Below are 20,657 nucleotides of genomic sequence, written 5' to 3' on the forward strand. Positions count from 1 at the left end.
AGCAAGGGATAAAATGCTTAAGTTTGCTCCTCACAGAGATCTCCGCCTATAATATAGAAAATGGATTGGCGTGGGACATGAAGGGGTCTGAGAAAACCAGTTAGTAGGCTCTTGTGGTAGCTAGATGAGATATAAAAGAAGCTTTGGTTAAAAGTAATGAGTATGATAAGATCTCTGCCATCATTAAAAGGATAGAGAATGCCATTAACTTGGAAAATAAAATCAAGCCGTTCTAAAATTAGACTGACGAAGTAGAGTGAAGTTTGGGCTAATTGCTATAAATCACAAGGCCAATATTTGTTATAATATGTAGGACTTGAGAAGGGAAAGCTTTTAGTCATAGGAAAGAGGCTAGTGTGGGATTGATGAGGCTTAAGGATAACAATGAGAAGGAACTAGAGGATAACTGAATGAGAAGGAACTAGAAAAATTTCACCCACAGATCCAGTGATAGAAACCTAATATCTTACCCTCCTGAACATCTATCACACACCTTAAAGTGCAATAGAAGAACGTTGAGGTTCAGTAATTACATTAGGCCTATGCAGATTATAAAAATCTGTATTTGTCTTTTTCCAAATACTATTTATTTATTTGTTTGTTTGTTTATTTTAGAGACAGGGTCTAGCTCTGTCACCCAGGCAGGAGTACAGTGGCATGATCATTATACCTCACTGCAACTTTGAACTCCTGGGCTCAAGCAGTCCTCCCACCTCAGCCTCTGGAGTAGCTAGGACTACAGGTGCACTGCCATGTCTGCCTAATTTTAAATTTTTTGTAGAAACAGGGTCTCACTATGCTGCCCAGGCTCATCTTGAACTCCTAGCTTCAAATGATCCTCCTGCCTTGACTTCCCAAAGCATTGAGATTACAGACATGAGCCACAACACTTGGCCTCCAAGTACATGTTAAATAGCAAAGATAATAATAGTTTCCATTTTAGCAAATTAGAGCAAAATCTGAATTGAAGTATTGTTTATTCCACGCATAATGCCAAGACAGTTTTGAGAGTACCAGCCCTAAAATAAATTCTACTCTTAATTTATTGCTGTGTTTTCTTTTAGTTACAACATTAAAGCCTGAACTTGGAAAGATTATGTACCGTGATTTCAAACAGGTAGGTGTTTTTAAATTAAAACACTATATTAGAAGTCAGAGTACTTGGTTTTGGTACTTACTTGGATTTTATAGTATTTGCCTGTTTCTGTGGTGTTAGGGGAGAAAAGGTAACAAGATTTTGTTTATAAGTGAAACTGGTCAGATTAATTCTGAGCACTATCATAATAAAATATTTAATTTCTTCTTGCAAAGGTTAGGTCCAGTTTATCCCTACAACATTATGTCTTCTTGGTCTTGGTTTCTTCTTATTGCAAGTCTTCCTTTTACTACTATATTGGATTATTTTTCTTCATTTTTTAAAAATACTCTCTAAAGTTCGTGGTAATAATTTTATTCCAACTTTCTTTTTTTGAAAAAAAAAAAAAGTTTTAATGGAGTTTTGGTCTCAACCAGCTATTAAAATTCATTTTTCCTTCATAAGTAACAACTGTGGATCTTCTGCATAATTAGAATAAAATTAAAAAAAGGAAAGTAACAATATTTAAAATATAATGTACAATCTGGTAGGTGTGCTCCTTAGCATTTACCCTTGTACATTGAAAAGTTATGCACACACAGAAGTCTGCACATGGATGCTTATAGCAGCGTTATTTATAATTACCAAACCTTGGCCAAGATATCTTTCAGTAGGTGAATGGGTAAATAAACTGTGGTATATATTTAGACAGTGGATTATTATTCAACTCTAAAAAGAACTGGGGTATCAAGCCTCAAAAAGATCTAGGAGAACCTTAAATGCATACTAACTGAGAGAAGCCAATCTGAAAGGACTGTATGATTCCAACTATATGACATTCTGGATAAGGCAAAGCTGTGGAGACAGTAAAATCAATGACTGCCAGGGTTAGGGAGGAAGGAGAGATGAATACGCAGAGTACGGAGAACTTTTAGGATATACTATAAAGTATGATACGTATAGTAAAGTATGATACTGTATAATATTACAGCAACAGAATGTTGCTGTAATGGTAGACACAGTATACGTTTGTTAAAATCCATAGAATGTATAGCATCAAGAATCAAACAATGTAAAGTATAGACTTTGGGTGCTAACGATGCATCAAGATAGGTTCATATAGTTTTATGACGTAATTTAAAGAAACATTAAAAAATTATATGCTGTTGTAATAGTGATAACATTAAAATATAAAACTTCAGTTATAGAATGTTAAATGTAAGTAAAATTGTATTAAATATAGGATAATATGAATAGAGAGAACAATATTTAGAGGAAAAGAGAACATCGTTTATACCTAATTTTTAAGAGAAATCAGTAGAGGAAATTTCAGGACATGAGACTTCTGTTATGCATGCTGCTTTGTCAGCTTCCTTTAAAACCCTGAATTCTTTATCTACACTGGGCAGGGGATGTCGAGTACTGCCTCTCATTCTTGATTGCACTTCAGAATTATCTGGGTGGTCTAAGAACAGCAATGATAAGTGATGCTTAGGCCCCAGAGATTTGAAACTAAATCTCTTGGGGGTAGGGCCTGGGCATTTGTAGCTTCTAAGAGTTCCCTACATGATTATGATGCCCAGTGAGGTTTGAAAAGCACAAGTGTGGCCGGGCGTGGTGGCTCACACCTGTAATCCCAGCACTTTGGGAGGCTGAGGTGGGCAGATCACGAGGTCAGGAGATCGAGAGCATCCTGGCTAACATGGTGAAACCCCATCTCTACTAAAAATACAAAAATACAAAAAAAAAAAAAAAATCAGCCGGGTATGGTGGCAAGTGCCTGTAGTCCCAGCTACTCCAGAGGCTAAGGCAGGAGAATGGCATGAACCCGGGAGGTGGAGCTTGCAGTGAACTGAGATTGAACCACTACACTCCAGCCTGGGCGACAGAGCGAGACTCTCTCTCAAAAAAAAAAAAAAAAAAAAAAAAAAAAACCCCGCAAATGTAGAATGATGGTTAATAATTATTATTCCCTCTAAAAGGAGTCTAGGAAACTGTATTCTTCTATTAAGTTGGTGCAAAAGTAACTGTGGTTTTGGCCATTAAAAGTAATGGCCAAAAGTAGAAGAAAGTAGGAGAGCCACAACTACAACTCGGGTTTGTCGAATACTGTTTCACCTGACTGATCTTACCTGAATACTGGAACAAGATGAGATGATGACTAGGTGACAAGGAAGCATGCTCAGGTGAATGAACTTCTAGATGATAGAGCTCTGCTCCTCATGTAATGCCATGAGATTTGCTTAAGTAAAAACAATAATGACCTACAAAAATGTGAAGCATTAACAAACATGGCACTACAAAGAACAGGTGAGGAGAATCACACCTCTATTAATATAGTAAAGTCTGTTAAAAGTAATGCCAAAACCACAGTTACTTTTACACCAACCTAATACTTGGTGAGAATGGTTGATCATCCTGCTAGTATAATATGAACAGAAAAGGAACAATGGTGCCAGATCATTACAAATTGAATTTAAAATGCAGAGCTGTACCTGGTAAATGTCTGCTGAATTAATATCTTTGTAAACTTGTATGAATTCAGAGTGTAAAGGTTGAAATTCTATGAAAAGTTCATATTGGACAATACCATTTAGGACATTATAAATAAATTTTAAACTAGGGATTAGTGTGGTGGCTCACGCCTGTAATCCCAGCACTTTGGGAGGCTAAGGTGAGAGGATCACTTGAGGATAGGAGTTTGAGAGCAGCCTGTGCGAGATAGCGAGACCCTGTTTCTACAAAAATTTTTTTTGTTAACTGGGCATGGCGGTGCGCACCTGGCATCTTAGCTGCTTGGGAGACTGAGGTGGGAACATGGCTTGAGCCCAGGAGCTCGAGGCTACAGTGAGTTATGGTCACACCACTGCACTCCAACCTGGGTGACAGCAAGATCCTGTCTCTAAAATAATAATAAATAAATGTTAAACTAATCTGTAAAATTCCTCGATTATTAGATTGATAGTAAATATGGGACTCTAATATCTGATAACAAGATTTTAATTCTTAATACTGTACATTAATTTTGCTTTTATAGTATCTTGACTTTTCAAAGATTTAGTGGTAATCATAAGTTAGGAACTGTTTATATTTGAAATATCTTGAGAATTTTTGGATGTAATTGAACTTGTGGTTTTCATACATTTTCCTTTTTCATTAACCATGCAACTTTGTATTAGATATCAGTAGCTGATCTTCCGGGTTTAATAGAAGGAGCACATATGAACAAAGGAATGGGCCACAAATTCCTCAAGCATATAGAAAGAACTAGACAACTACTTTTTGTTGTAAGTCATATGCATACTAATGTGGTGATGTTCAAATAAATTGAAAACCAATGAATTTAGTTTTTCTAAGAATTTTTTTATAAATAAGAAAGTGGTAGCATATGTTACTCCACTAAGTCTTTTATAATACGGGGATGGAAGTGACATTGTTTACTATATCATATGTAAGTTTGGCCATACTTGCCAACATGTATTTCCTTAAGATTTCCAACATACTACTGTATTATATAGTATTATAGTATCTCTTTCATTCTTCATTGATGGTGCTAGAGTTATATATGAGATTGTCTTTATTCATACAAATTGTCTTATCCTAGTTTTTTATTAATGACTAATTTTATCAGCATAATTAAAGTTATCTTAACATCTCTGTTTCCGTTATTTATTTTGAATTACTAAATAACAAGTAGAGTACAGAGAAATTGTTTTTAGCTTGAGAGAGTAAAACATTTTAAAATATAGAAATGTATAGCTATTCTTATGTTAAAGGCTGTCTCTTTCCTTCTCTTTTTTTAGGTTGATATTTCTGGATTTCAGCTTTCTTCTCACACTCAATACAGAACTGCTTTTGAAACCATAATACTGCTTACAAAAGTAGGTTTTCTGTTTTACTGTGTTCTGTATTTGGTCAAATATGTAGGAATATAAGACTATATGAAATAACATAATTACAGTCTATACATACTCTGCCTTTAAAGCTTTGATGTCAGTTAAAGAATTACTTAAACTTGTTGTCTCCAGTTCCTCTACATTTGTTTACTCCTCAAACTACTGCAATGGACAAAATACTCCTGGGCTTCCAAATCCCTATTACATACTTTCCCAGACTTTTATCTTGCTTCAGCTTTGGCACGTTGTCTAATTCTTCTTGTTTCTCATTCTTAGTTTTGTGACCTGTAATCTTCTGGTTCTATTTCTACTCTTAACAGTATTTCTCAGTCTACTTTTTAGGCTCTTTTTTTTCCTCATCCTTTAAGTAACATTATTCAAAGTTCTGTCCTAACCTTATTTTGCAATCTTACCCACTCTCATTGCTTTAGTTACGATTAATAATACTGATAACTGCCAGATCTGTAGCTGATACCTAGATCTTTTCATTGTTCTTTTTTTTATTTGAAACGGTCTTGCTTTGTCTGCCAGGCTGGAGTGCAGTGGTATGATCTCAGCTCTCTCTGTCTCCCGGGCTCAAGTGATTCTCCTGCCTCAGCCTCCCAAGTAGCTGGGATTACAAGCGTGTGCCACCACGCCTGGCTAATTTTTGTATTTTTAGTAGAGACAGGGTTTCACCGTGTTGGCCAGGCTGGTCTCGAACTCCTGACCTCAGGTAATCCACTTGCCTCAGCCTCCCAAAGTGCTGGGATTACAGGTGTGGGCCGCCGCACCCAGCTTTTGTTGTTCTTTATACCAGATGCCCATTGGACATCTTCTTTGTTTGGATATCCCATTAGTCACTTAAACTTAATATGGATAAAAGTAAAGTTTTAAAAAACTTTTCAGCCATCCCCATAACTTAGTGAATGTATGAGCTATGTGATATACTGATTCTTCTCACCACCTACACAAGTGCTGTCAGTTTTTAATCCTAAATCTCTCTGAAATCCATCCTCTTGTCTTCATCTACACTGTTACAATCATCAGTCCTTCTTACTGGAATATTGAATCTGGTCATGTCCAGTCTCCCTGTGTCCTGCCTTGCTTCTCTCTAGTCCATTTTTTATATGGCAGCTAGAGTGATCTTTGTAAAAGCACCAAGCTGATGCTGATGTTCCCTGCCTAAAACACTTTGATGGACCCCCATAGCTGTTAGGTTAAAGTCTAACCTGAGCATGATTTATGAAATCTGCAAATTTGGGCCCCTGCCTAGCAGTCCTCCATAACCCTGTCCCCTAGATGCTATATTTCAGCCATGTGATTTCTCTCATGGCTGACAACATGATGTTGCTTACCTCCAGGACTTTATAGATCCTATTTGATTTGCCACTTCTTGTCTATAATGATTAATACTGCTGTGAACATTTGTGTGCAGGTTTTTGTATAGACGTGTTTTCATTTCTCTTGGATATATACTTAGGAGTGGAATTGCTGGATCAGATGGTAATTATTTGTTTAACATTTTGAGGAACTGCCAAACTATTCCGAATTGGTAGCACCATTGTGCCATTTTACAGTCCCACCATCAATGTATGAGAGTTCCAATTTTTCCACATAAATGTCAACACTTGTTATTGTCTGTCGTTTTTACTTTAGTCATCCTAGTGGGAGTGCAGTGGTATTTTGTTAGAGTTCTTATTTGCATTTCTCTTAAGATTACTGATGCTAAGAATGTTTTTATGTGCTTATTAGCCATTTTTGTGTCTTTGGAGAAAAGTCTGTTCAGATTCTGTGTGCATTACTATTTGTATTATTTGTCTTTTAATTGTTGAGTTGTAAGCATGTTTTATATTTTTGGAGATAAGTCCCTTCTTTTTTTTTTTTTTTTTTTTGGGATGTCGCCTGGGCTGGAGTGCAGTGGCACAATCTTGGCTCAGTGCAACCTCCGCCTCCTGAGTTCAAGTGATTCTGCAGCCTCAGCCTCCTGAGTAGCTGGGATTACAAGCACGTGCCACCATACCTGTCTAATTTTTTATTTTTAGTAGAAACAGGGTTTCACCATGTTGGCCAGGGTGGTCTTGAACTCCGGACCTCAGGTGATCTGCCACCTCGGCTTCCCAAAGTGCTGGGATTGCAGATGTGAGCCACCATGCCTGGCTGGAAATAAGATACATAATTTGAAAATATTTTCTCCCCTTCTGTGACTTGTCTTTTCACTTTTTCAGTGTATTTTTTGTGTCTTCTTTGTGGCAAAAAACATTTATTTATTTAATTTTCCAGTTTTATTAAAGTGTAATTGACATAAATTGTGTGTACTTAAAGTGTACAATTGATATTTGGATATATGTGTACATCGTGAAATGATTAAATCAAGCTAATTAACACGATTCATCATCTTACATTTTTGTGTGTGTGCTGAGAACATTTAAAATGTGTTTTAGCAATTTTCAAATATATAATACATTAACTATAGTCATCATACTGTACAATAGATATCCAGAGCTTATTCATCCTATTTAACTGAATCTTTGTTCCATTTGACCAACACCCCTCCATCCTTCCTCCCCCAAACACCTTGGCAACCACCATTTTCTCTGCTACTATGAATTCAACCTTTTAAGATTCCACGTATAAGTGGGATTTTGCAGTTTATTTGTTTTTCTGTGCTTGGCTTATTTCACTTAGCATAGTGTTCTCCAGGTTCATCCATGTTGTTGTAAATGACAAGTTTCTTTTTTTAAGGCTGAAGAGTATTCAGTTGTGTGTGTGTATATCACATTTTCATTATTCATCCATTGATGGACACTGAGGTTGATTCCATGTCTTGGCTATTATGAATAATGCTTCAGTAAAAATGGGAGTGCAGAGATCTGTTTGACATACTGATTTTATTTCCTTTGGATATATATCCAGAAGTGGGATTGCTGGATCATTTGGTAGTTCTATTTTTAATTTTTTGAGAAATCTTTATACTGCTTTTTATAATGGCTGTACTAATTTACATTCCCACCCAACAGTGTTCAAGCGTTCTTCTTTCTCTATATCCTTGATAACACTTGTTTTCTTTTGTCTTTTTGATAATAGCCATCCTTCCAAATGTGAGGAGCTATCTCATTGTGGTTTTCCTTTTCATTCCCTAATGATCCGTGATGTTGAACATTTTTTCATACACATATTCACATATTGGTCATTTTTATGTTTTTGAGAAATGTCAATTCAGGTTCATTATCCATTTTTAAATCAGGTTTCTATTACCCAAAGTGATCTGCGGATTCAGCACAATCTGTATCAAAATTCTAATGACATTTTTCACAGAAATAGAAAACAAATCTTAAAATTTGTATGGAACCACAAAAGACCCTGAATAGCCAAAGCAATCTTGAGCAAAAAGAACAAAGCTGGAAGCTTCACATTACCTAATTTCAAAACCTACTACAAAGCTATAGTAATCAAAACAGCGTGTTACTGGCATAACAATAGACACATAAACCTATGGAACAGAATCCAGAGCTCAGAATTAAATCCATGCATTTACAGTTAATTTTCAACAAAGGAACCTAGAACACACAGTAAGAAAAGGGCAGTTTTCTTCTTCAATAAGTGATATTGAGAAAACTGAATTTCCACATGCAGAAAAGTGAAATTAGACCCTTATTTCACACCATGTGAAAAATCAGTTCAAAGTTGATTAAAGACATAAACTCAAAGCCTGAAACCATAAAACCACTAGAAGAAAACAGAGAAGTTCCATGACATTTGTCTGAGCAATTATTTTTTTTAATGTGACCTCAAAGCATAGGCAACAAGAAGAAAAATAGACAAGTAGGATTGCATCAAACTAAAAAGCTTCTGCACAGCAAAGGGAATAATCAGCAGAGTGAAGAGGCAACCAAGGGAATGGGAGAAAATACCTGTAAATCATATAACTGATAAGTGGTTGCTATCCAAAACATAAGGAAGCAAAACAACTCTCAATAGCAAGAAAACAACCCAAAATTTTTAATTTTGATGAAATTCCATTTGTTTCATTCTTTTCTTTCCTTTTTTTAAATTAAACTAAAGTTTTTTGTAGAGATGGGGTCTTACTAAGTTGTCAAGGCTTGTCTTGAACTCCTGGGCCCAAGTGATGCTCCTACCTCAGCCTCCTAAAGTGCTGAGATTACAGGCATGAGCCACCATGCCCAGCCTTATTTATTTATTTATTTTTATTACAAACAGGGCCTCATTCTGTCATGTAGGCTAGAGTGCAGGCATGATCCTAGCTCACTGCAGCCTCAAACTCCTGGTTGGTAGCCTTAAGCAGGTTTCCGCCTTTTATCTACTCTTTTACTTGTGCTTTTCATGTTATATCTAAGAAACGGTTGTTTAATCCAAGGCGACAGAGATTTATTCCTAAGTACATTTACTTTTTCCAAGAATACTACAGGTATAACATTCAGTGATCATTACTGACTTCTGAATTTTATCTGTGTGAAGTCCAGATACCCATATTTGACTCCAGACACAAAATTACAACTGTCACTAGGATATCATTTAAGCTAAAACACACTAACACTTGATCTAACTAGAATCATTTTTTGAAATTCTTCCTTTTGTTTTCTGTTGTTGGGATTTATTGCATTTCAGTAACGTGAATGGGCTTTAGATCACCTAGGTCATTAATTACCAAATAAGTAGTTTATACAGAAACCAATACTAAAATTATTGGGTTTTCTCTTTTGATTTAAAGGAGTTGGAATTGTACAAAGAGGAACTTCAGACAAAACCTGCACTCTTGGCAGTTAATAAAATGGACTTGCCAGATGCCCAAAGTAAGTTCCATGAATTGATGAACCAGCTCCAGAATCCTAAAGGTAAGCCTATTTATTCATTTAATTCTAATTTAAAGAATAATTACAATGTACAGAGAATGCTGTTATAATCAGTGGAAAAGAAAACTGACAGTTTCTGCTCTTAAAAGTCATGTTTGAAGAAAGAATGTACAAAACATATAAATAACATTGTAACATAATTATCAAATTCTAGAATGTTCGATATGGACAGTAAATTAAAGGAGACAAAAGAAAGATTAATTTGAACTAAAAAGGTAGGCTTCATGAAGAATAAAACTTAACTTGGGCCCATAAAGCGTATGTGGGATTTGAATAAAAGGAGGAAAAAGCATCTACCCTGTGAAGTCTTTCATTTTCATTAACATACTTCACAAGCTCTTCATTCCCCTAGTACTATACATCATAAAATTAAAAACAGAACTAAGAAGTTCTAAAGAAGTATGTTTCTTGGCAAAACTAACTCTATAGATAGTTTCTGAAGAGGATGAGTCTTCTGAAAAGAACTGCATTTTTCCTGTGTATGTGTGACACAGAAAAATAGAAGCTATGACTCCAAAATGATTTATTTGTCTGGAATTTACTTCTTGGACTATATGTAAAGTAACTTAAAGGGATTCTCCACAGTTTTGAATATTGACATTTTCAGAACACCTTGTATCCTATGGCAATGATGATTTCATTCAGTCTAGTAAAGAACCTCATGCACAAATGAGGAAAAGTAGGGTGTATGGTATGTGGCTAACATGTTTTTCAGTAATATGTCTCTTTTTATTCTTGGTAACAATTGTGGGAAAATAGATTATAGTGTGCTAAGACTGTCAAACGGCACCAGAAGGTCCTTTCCTCTCAAAAATCTTTCCACTGTGTAATTTACATGTTGGAGCTGCCCTTGAGTTAATAAATTACTCATGGGATATAAATAATCCCTAATAGTAAATAGTCCTCATTCCTAATGACATTTGCTTTATAAGGTCATTAGTTCTGTTTGCTAGTTGATCTTGCAGAGAAGGGAATTTTCAGAGGAAGTACCAAAAGTGGGGGTGACTCAGGAGTCCATAGTTGTTCTGATCTATTGTGAAATAAAATATAGGCCCTTTAGTGATAATCCTGAGTTAGCCTCTCTGGACTTTCTTGGGGACCTTTGAATCTCAGAAAGCAAGCTCCATGTTGTCTTTTCCACCAATCTGTTTCAGTTCAGCCTTTCTAGTTCATATCAGTTAATCCATCCAATCAGTATGCCATCTCCCCAGCCAATCAGTATGCCATGGTGACAGGGTAAAGGTAAAAGTAATATAACAGTTGTTAGCCCATGTGGGGTGATAGATTGGACTCATCTGAAATTACCTTCCCTTGAATTCTCTATAATACCTCTTCAGTTTTTGTATGGATCCTAGCATCATTGATGATAAACCTATACTTTCAGGAAGTTAAAGGTCTCCAGTGTCCTGAGGCCAAGTAGAATGTCTCAAATTATAAATGATGTTACTATTTTTACAGAAAATGTCTTTCAGAGAATCAGTGCTGCCTTGTCTTATTTAACCCCCTACACAAAATTTATTACTTCCTTAAGTAAGTCGTTTTTGTGATCCATCTTCTATTCATACTTAGTTTGGTTTAAAATATATTCATCTAACAAGTATATTTTGTGCCAAGAACCTTACCATAATCAATAGTAAAATCCAAAGCTCTGAGAACTTTAATTAGAGAAAAAAGGGGAAAAAAGGCATGAAAAATGCTAAGTTTTTGGTTCCCTGCTTCACAAATCAAACCAAAGTTTTAACTAGCTTTCAAAAACAATGAAAATCTGCTTAGTTTATGTTCTTTCTTTTAGATTTTCTGCATTTATTTGGAAAAAACATGACTCCAGAGAGGACTGTAGAGTTCCAACATATCATCCCCATATCTGCAGTTACTGGAGAAGGTATCGAAGAATTAAAGAACTGTATAAGAAAGTCACTGGATGAACAGGCCAACCAAGAAAATGATGCGCATCATAAGAAACAATTGCTTAATTTGTGGATTTCTGATACAGTGTCTTCTAGTGAGCCACCATCAAAGCATGCTGTTACTACTTCCAAAATGGATATAATTTAAATATATTAAAAATGGTATTAATGGAATAGTTATTTAATGCTTAAAAACAAGGAAATCCTTTCGTCTGTGATAACCTGGAGAACATGTTAAGTAAAATAAGCAAGGCTTAGAAAGACAAATACTGCATAATCTCACTTACATGTGGAATCTTAAAAAGTTGAACTCATAGAAGGAGAGAACAGAATTTGGTTATCAAGGGCTGGTGGGGCAGTGGAGGATTGAGGAGAGATGGTCAAAATATGCAAAATTTCGGTTAGACAAGGAAACTGAGTTCAAGAGATCTATTGTACAGCTTGGTGACTGTAACAACAATGCATTTTGAAACTTACTGAGTACATGTTAAGTGGTTTTTCCAAAAAGCACGTAAGGTAATGCACATTAATTGGCTGTATTGAGCCATTCCACAATGTATAGATATTTCAAACATGTTACACATGATAAATCCATAGTTTTTCTATGTCATTTTTTAAAATTATATTTAAATTTTTTATTTTGAAAGCTTTTTCACAGATCTTTTTTTTAGTAGTATTACCTTCTGATATATGTGTCATTGTTCAAGAACCATACCTTTTAAAGTTATCATTTTGTAATTAAGTACATCAACAGTAAAAAGTAACTAGTGGCCAGGCATGGTGGCTCACGCCTGTAAACCCAGCACTTTCGGAGGCCGAGGAGGGCAGATCACTTGAGGTCAGGAGTTCAAGACCAGCTTGGCCAACATGGCTAAACCCTGTCTCTACTAAAAATATGAAAAATTACCCAGGCGTAGTGGCACATGCCTGTTGTAGTCCCAGCTAGTCTAGAGGCTGAGGCGAGAGAATCGATTGAATGCAGGAGGTGGAGGATACAGTGAGCCCGAAATCGTGCCACTACTCCAGCCTGGGTGACAGAGCTAGACTCCATCTCATAAAAAAAAGAGCTAAAAAATTACATTTTACAAGTTTATGGCCAGCCCACCTATAATAACATTCTCTGATATTCCTTTACTTAGGATGTCCCTATTGAGATCATTTTTAAAATTTATGTAGAAGGATTCTGTAGATTATTATTAGAATGAACAATTCAGTTTTTTTTTGTTTTTGAGCCTGTCTTGTACCTGGTTGCACTAAATATATAATAGTTATCTTTTGTGGAGACCTTAAAACCCTAAATTTGAACACGTGTTCAATGATAATAAAGATATAACAGAAACTAACAGATAGGTGTTTGTGATTTGAGCTTTTGGAAAATTTTCTTTTCTTGAGTATAATATTTTTTCCTGAATTGGAGGAGGCCGATCTATGTGTTTTGTTTTTCTTTTGTCCTAGTCTGTTTCACTTTCTTTTGTCCTAATCTATTTAATTTCCCACTTTGTTATTTTAGTAAAGAGAGAATAAATAGAAAGTGCAGGCCAGCCATGGTAGTTTGGGCCAGACATAGTGATACATGCCTGTAATCCTAGCACTTTGGGAGGCCAAGGTGGAAGTATTGCTTGAGCCCAGGAGTTCATGCCTGAGCAACATAGCGAGACCCTGGCTTTCTATAAAACAGAATGCAAACTTTAATATCGACAATCAATATAAGAGATTGCAATTTCTGAATTTCTACCTGTTTCACAAATACAAATTGGACATTTTCCTTTTAAATGAGTTTTATTATAAAATGTACATATTGATTGTAAAAACAAAAAATTCAAACAGTACAAAAGCATATAAGTAAATGATAAAAGCTCCCTTCTTTGTGCATTAGGCCCCTCAGTTCTTCCCAGGGAAAATGATTGTTAATAGTTTACGTTCTTGCAGAAATTTTTTATGCATAAATTTGTACCCAAAAAATTAATTATATAAATTTTATCCAACTTAATTTTTTTTTACAAAATAGTAACAAGTTAATGAGCTTTAAAAAAATTGTACTTCAGGCCAGGCATGGTGGGTTCATACCTGTAATCCCAGCACTTTGGGAGGCTGAGGCAGGAAGACCACTTGAGATCAGGAGTTCAAGACCAGCCTGGCCAACATGGCAAAAACCCATCTCTACTAAAATACAAAAATCAGCTGGGCATGGTGGTGCATGCCTGTAATCCCAGCTACTTGGGAGGCTGAGGCAGGAGAATCACTTGAACCCAGGAGGCGGAGGTTGCAGTGAGCTGAGATCGCGCCATTGCACTCCAGCCTGGAGGACAAGAGGGAGACTTCTGAAAACAAACAAGAAAGTACTTCAAAAATTATTCTTCAATGCTGTTTTTAAATTAGAAATTATTTTGGAATTTAATGTTGCATACAGCCTGAGATAGGGCTATTCATCCTCTTGTAAAGTATTAAAGAAAAATAATGCATTGTTCTCAGCTTAAATTTATTTCTGATTTGACAACATGAGTGACATTTTCCCAGTATTATTTCACTTATATTTGTTTTATTTTCTGTTCCTGACTCCTACCTCCCGTTCCAGTCCCCAGACTGTCTTTTGTATTTCTTTTTTCTTCATTTCTCACGTATTTATTGAGTGTCTCTCCTGTACCAGACACTGTCCAAGGTGCTGTATGTAACATGTTGACGAGAACAGACAGGACCTACTGCCCTTGTATATCTTGCATTTGATAACAGAAACTGCAGGGGATTGGAATAGCCTCTTTCCTTAACAAGAAAAGAATAAGAGTGAGGAAAAACGTTTGGAATTTGTAGTGATCACAGTGACCAAGTTTTGTATTGGGTATGTTTTACATTTGTAACTTCAGTGCTATTTTTTTTAAGCTCCATTATTTTCTAAATGTAAACAAGTAGCAATATAAGGATAGTTTCATCAGGTGAATGTGTGGCAAAGGGTAGTAGATGTGTGTTCAGCATTATTTGCCCTGTCAGTGCCCAGGGTGCCACTCCATGACTAACTGAAACATTTTATTATGTGACTCACTAAGATGTTCAATTCGTTAGTATTTTCTGGTCACTGAAAGTGTACTCTATGTACCTTTTTTTGACCTTTGATTTTTATTCTGATGGAGAAAATCAGATTCCTTTTTTATATTATAAAAAATAATTTTGAAACATAAGGACTTACTTTGAAGTAAGTCTTTTAACATTATCTCAGATGCATTTTATTTTGTCCTTAAGATCATTTTTACGTTTCAAAATGCAATTTTCAAAATACGTACTTTTTTGAAACACTTATTACTGAATAACCAGAGTATTAAATTCAATGTATAGCAAATTTTTACAAAGTCCCAGTAGTTCTTGCAGAGCTTTCTATAATATCAGATTTATTTACCATCATGAAATAGAAGTTTATACAGTATTAAGTATATTGTACTATGAAGTTGGACCTGTGCACTGAAAAATTCCAAAATACCTATTATATTGTGCTTTTTGTGATATATATTCATATTATTTATTATAGCAAGATGAACTTTTTAAAAAATGGTAAACATGTATTAGTTACATAATCAGGAAAAAAGTCATCTTTTATAATGAGAAAAATTACGTCAAGGATATTTCGTTTCAAGTTTTGTCCAATTAGTTTTCTTGTAAAGTTATGTGTTTTCTTTTATCTCAGTGCTTATTTGCTCTGCAAGGATGGAGGTTAGAGATTCTTTTCAGTAGTGAAAGCTACAGACTTTTCTTGCCGAAAAATGTACATAAACACATAAAATATTGTCCAAGCAGTTTCACAGTGTTTGCAAAGTTCAGATTGAAAACCCAGTTTTACAAATCCCATCTAGAAATTTGCAGTGTCATTAAGGTATATTAAAAATAATTTTTCAAAGCAGTAGCATACGTGCACTTTAAAATTGTAGCTTAATAAAAATTAGCAATAATATAACTTGTGTAAACCTACACAAAAGATATCTTATTGCAAAAATATGGCAACATTTTGCTTAAAGACCAAATAGTGAATCGAATTTAATGCATATCTTTAAATCCTTAACAGTATCTCAAATTTGGTTTAAATCTGTCTCTTCGTACAGAATAGAAAGTGAAACAAATCCAGAAATCTTGTTTGAGTACATGCTATGTGCTAGTAATCATATCTAAAGTGGTAATGTTACCATATGCTGAGTACTGTGCCGAGTAAATCACATATTTTAACTTATTTAAACACTGCCCTGTATTGCCTGCTAGCCATGTAATTTTTTTTAAGTTTGGTGGTGAATACATGAGTTGTTTTTTAAACTCTTTTGGGAGCCTAAAAAATTTGAATTTTATTTTATTTTATTTTATTTATTTATTTATTTATTTATTTTTTATTTTGGAGATGGAGTCTCGCTCTGTTGCCAGGCTGGAGTGCAGTGACATTATCTTGGCTCACTGCAGCCTCCCACTCCCTGGTTCAAGCAATTCTCCTGCCTCAGCCTCCCAAGTAGCTGAGATTACAGGCATGCACCACCATACCCAGCTCATTTTTGTATTTTTAGTAGAGACGGGGTTTCACCATGTTGGCTAGGATGGGAAAATTTTTTTAAAGACATTTATTTAAAAAAAGTCTATGCCTTACAAAGTTTATAACTCAAGAATTAATGAAATAAACAGTGGACAAAAAGTGTTGGCAGACAACATGTATAATTTTAATTGCAAAGTTAAGCAGTGAAAAATAAACGTATTTTTTTCTTAAAGAGATTTCATATCTGTTTTATTTGTTTAGTTTTATTTTTTATTCTTTTTAAAGACAGGTTCTCTCTCTGGAGTGTGGTGGCATGATTGTAGCTCTCTGCAGCCTCAATCTCCTGGGCTCAAGTTATCCTCCTGCTTCATCCTCCGAAGTAGCTGGGACTACAGGTGTGTGCCACCATTCCTGGCTAATTTTTAAAAATTATTTTGTAGAGACAGGGTCTTACAATATTTCCCAGAGTGGTCTTGAACTCCCTGCCTCATGGAATCATCCTGCTTCAGCCTCTGAAAGTGCTAGGATTATAGGCATGAGCCATTTATGCCCAGCCAGTTTTCTTTTTTCTAATTGGAGCTTGGCAAGTAGAGGGAAAGATACTAGGGAAATAGCTTTAGTTTTGAGTAGGTGTCAGTAGCTAACTGAAGAAAAAGCAAAATGAAATAGGTAGTAGAAATGAGAAAGGGAGAGAGGGAAGAAGAAAAAAATATGGATGTTGGAAAGTTGTTGTATGTCTCTCTGGATAGGTCAGAAGTATCAGGTGTGGTTATTGCCTCAGTTGGCTTTTGTAAGCATTAAAAAGCCAGGGGCGATTTCAACTACCATTTCTGACCATCATCAACCACAAATTTTAGGCAATTTGTTAAAATTGTTTAAAAATGTTGTTAATAGTTGTTGGGTACCTGGAAGACTTCAGAGAAAGTAATCACTTTTGTATATATTATTAATTGTATATAATAGAAATTAAATTCTTTGGGATGTGCAGATAAGATACCAAGCTATGTGAAGCATAGCTGTTACCCAAGTCATGTCCCTTTGAAATACTTGGAATTTGAAGAACAGGACAAGCAGCTTATGTTATAACTAATTTGCGAGCAATATATGGCAAGATAGTCTTTTCCTATTTTCTAAATTCTGAGTGCGTTGAAAGTTGAAAGCAAAAGACAAAAGCTTCCTTTGTTCATGGCCCATATTCCAGTATATTTTTCTGAAACTGCCAATATCTTCTGATTAGTACTTTCATTTTTTTATTTGGTTACCAAACACTATTGTTGGTGTTATTTCTATATAAAAGGTTTTAAGAAAACTGTAGTATGATTTTCTTAAGAAAAAAGACATGATTGTAAGCTAAAATATGCCTTCAGTTTTGTGTGCTACAAATTGAGGGAGATTGAGAATATTTTAAATCAAGGGCATACATTGAGTAAAAGCTTATGACTTTGGATGGATTTGAAACATGATTAAATGACACAGTACATAAAAGTCCTGAGTCAAGTGAATTCTAATGGGAGAAATAAAGACTATATAAAAATTGAACCTCTGTTTTGAAAACAAATCTTTCCAGGAAGTGGTAGTGGGGTCAAGAGAAATTGTTAGAACAATAAAATGAGCACACATGACCTTCCTTTCCTATAAAAATATGAACCAGAAAACTCCCTCATGATTTCCTCATGTTACTTAGAATAGTGTGTATTTCAGAACTTTTCCATTTAATATTTTTGGATCACAGTTGTCTTTAAGTAACTGAAACTGAGGATAGGGGGAAGGGATGCTTAAAACCTTAGATAGTACCAAACCCTATATATATTATGTTTTTTTCTATCTATATACAGCTATGATAAAGTTCATAAATTAGGCACAGTAAGAGATTAATAATGTTAAATTGGACCAATTATAACAATATATTGTAATAAAAGCTATGTTAAATATGGTCTCCCTCTCAAAATATCTTTACTGTACTGATTATGTGAGATGATAAAATGCCTACATGATAAGATCATGTGAGGTGAATGACATAGGCATTGTAACGTACCTGGTATTAGGCTACTGCTGACCTTCTGCCAATACCTCAGGAGAATATTTTGCTTGGGGTGATCCTGGATCATCGAGCCATGATGTCAGGATCAGATGATATCTATCCATGGTGAATGGGAGAGTAGCATATACAGCGTGGATACACTGGACGAAGAGATGATTCACTGCCTGGCAGGATGGAATGAGATTTCCTCATGTTATTTAGAATAGTGTGTATTTCTGAACTTTTCCATTTAATATTTTTGGGCCAGAGTTGACTGTAAGTAACAAACTGAGGATGGGGGAGAAGGAAGGACTACAGTAAATACAAGTTTATAATACCTCATCAAAAACTCAACAAAAAATTTCTATTTAAAACTGAAAAAAATTAGTGGTGATGGTAGGAGCAGGTGGTAGGCATGGTAAGAGACAAAGATTTAAAGCACCTTAAGGCAGTTATGGGCAAAAGCCTTTATTCTATTAATTGGCCAATTCTTCTGTAAATCCTCTTCACTCTCTTCCTCCTTCTCCCTCTTCACTAAGTAGCTTTATTCAAGAATCTTAGAAGCAGATGTGCTATCCAATTTGATGGTGCACTACAAATTTCTAACAGTTTGTAAAGTGACATCTCACTGTTTAATTTACTCAGAACCTTCTTCCCTTCCTTTATTACTTTGCTAGGGCTGCTGTAACAAAGTATAGCACACTAGGTGGCTTAAACAATGAAATTTATTATCTCACATTTCTTGAGCCTGGAAGTCCAAGCTCAAGGTGTTGGCAGAGCTGGTTGCATCTGAAGGCCATGAGAGAGAATCTGGCTCATGCCTCTAGCCTAGCTTCTGGTGATTTGGGGCCAGTTTTTGGCATTTCTTGTCTTGTAGAAGCATCATTCCAATCTCTGCCTTTATCTATACATGGCGTTCTCTTTGTGTGTGTGGTTGTCACCAAATTTACCCTTTTTATAAGGACATCAGTCAGATTACGGCCCACCCTAATGACATCATTTTAACTTGATTACCTCTATAAAGACATTATCTCCAAATAAGGTTGGATTCTGAGGCAATGTTGATTAGGACTTCAACATACAATTTTTGAGGGATACATAAAACTTAACACTTCCCTATTTGATGTGGTTTGAATGCTCCCTCCAAATCTCATGTTGAAATGTGATTCCCAGTGTTGGAGGTGGGCCCTGGTGGGAGGTGATTGGATCATGGGGGCAAATCCTTCATGAATTAAGGTTTAGCACTATCCCCTTGGTGATGAGTGAGTTCTTGCTCAGTTTACATGAGATCTGGTTGTTTAAAAGAATCCGGGACCTCCCCCTTCTATCTCTTCTTCCCACTCTCACCATGCGACATACTTGCTCCCCATCACCTTCCAGCATGATTGTAAGCTTCCCGAAGTCTCACCAGAAGCAGATGCCAGCACTGTGCTTCATATAAAGCCTGCAGAAGCCCAGCCTCAGATTTTTTATAGTAATTCAAAAACAAACTGTTTTCCCCTTTTCACTTCTCAACTAGCAGTGATAATATACTTTGCAATTACATTTTCCAATTTTGCAATTAATCGATAGGTTTTTTTTTTATTTGACAGGCTTTTTTAAAAAAAAGTATAAGGGGAGTAATTTTTATTAATCTGTATTTGTTGAATTACAGTCATGGACTTGGAAATGCTCTGGTGAGATATGACTAACAGAAAGGGAACAGTATCTGCAAGTTAGTTTACATTTTGGAGTTTATGAATTGTATAAAGCTTAGAGAAGACAAATATTCAGAGAAGGGTGAATGTACGTAAGATCTGGGTTAAAAAAATAGTGTAAGGCCATTCCAAGTTCAGGAATACCTGACATGAGCATTTAGAGTAAATCTTAGAGACGGAAATCTAAAATAAGGAGATGGGCCTGAGTTTATAGAGTTCTGAGCAATGACAGCAACCTTTTAGGAAGTCCACCACTTAATACTTTTTGATTTGGGGCATATTAATTACTCTGTATCTCAGTTTCTCTGCTGGTAATGTGGGGTTGTTGGAATTAAATAATCTGTGAAAAAGAGCCCACTGCTTAGTATGTAATAGGGTTTTCTGTTTTAAATTTAAAATAATAGGCTGGACGCGATGGCTCACACCTACAACTGCAGCACTTTGGGAGGCCAAGGTGGGCAGATCACTTGAGGTCAGGAGTTTGAGACCAGCCTGGCCAACATGGTAAAATCTTATCTCTACTAAAAATACAAAAATCAGCCAGGCATGGTGGCACACACCTGTAATCCCGGCTACTCAGGAGACTGAGGCAGGAGAATCGCTTGAACCCAGGAGGCGAAGGTTGCTGTGAGCCAAGTTTGCGCCACTAAACTCCAGCCTGGGTGACAGAGCAAGTCTGTCTCAAAAAAACAAAACAAAAATGTTGAATAA

At 35.7% G+C, this 20,657-nt stretch overlaps 1 protein-coding gene across 1 annotated transcript in view; it reads left to right on the top strand.

Moving 5' to 3' along the window:
* The window catches only part of LOC105475470 (GTP binding protein 10), a 41,286-nt gene extending 24,825 nt beyond the window's left edge, over nt 1-16,461 (top strand). Inside the window, exons 6-10 of the mRNA XM_071094799.1 lie at nt 1,065-1,117; nt 4,255-4,362; nt 4,879-4,956; nt 9,683-9,806; nt 11,617-16,461. Coding sequence (XP_070950900.1) covers nt 1,065-1,117; nt 4,255-4,362; nt 4,879-4,956; nt 9,683-9,806; nt 11,617-11,879 — 626 coding nt within the window. The 3' untranslated portion in view covers nt 11,880-16,461. The remainder of the gene's footprint in view (nt 1-1,064; nt 1,118-4,254; nt 4,363-4,878; nt 4,957-9,682; nt 9,807-11,616) is intronic.
* The last annotated feature ends 4,196 nt before the right edge of the window (nt 16,462-20,657 follow it).

This window comes from Macaca nemestrina, chromosome 4 (genome assembly GCF_043159975.1).
Source record: "Macaca nemestrina isolate mMacNem1 chromosome 4, mMacNem.hap1, whole genome shotgun sequence".
NCBI lineage: Eukaryota > Metazoa > Chordata > Mammalia > Primates > Cercopithecidae > Macaca > Macaca nemestrina.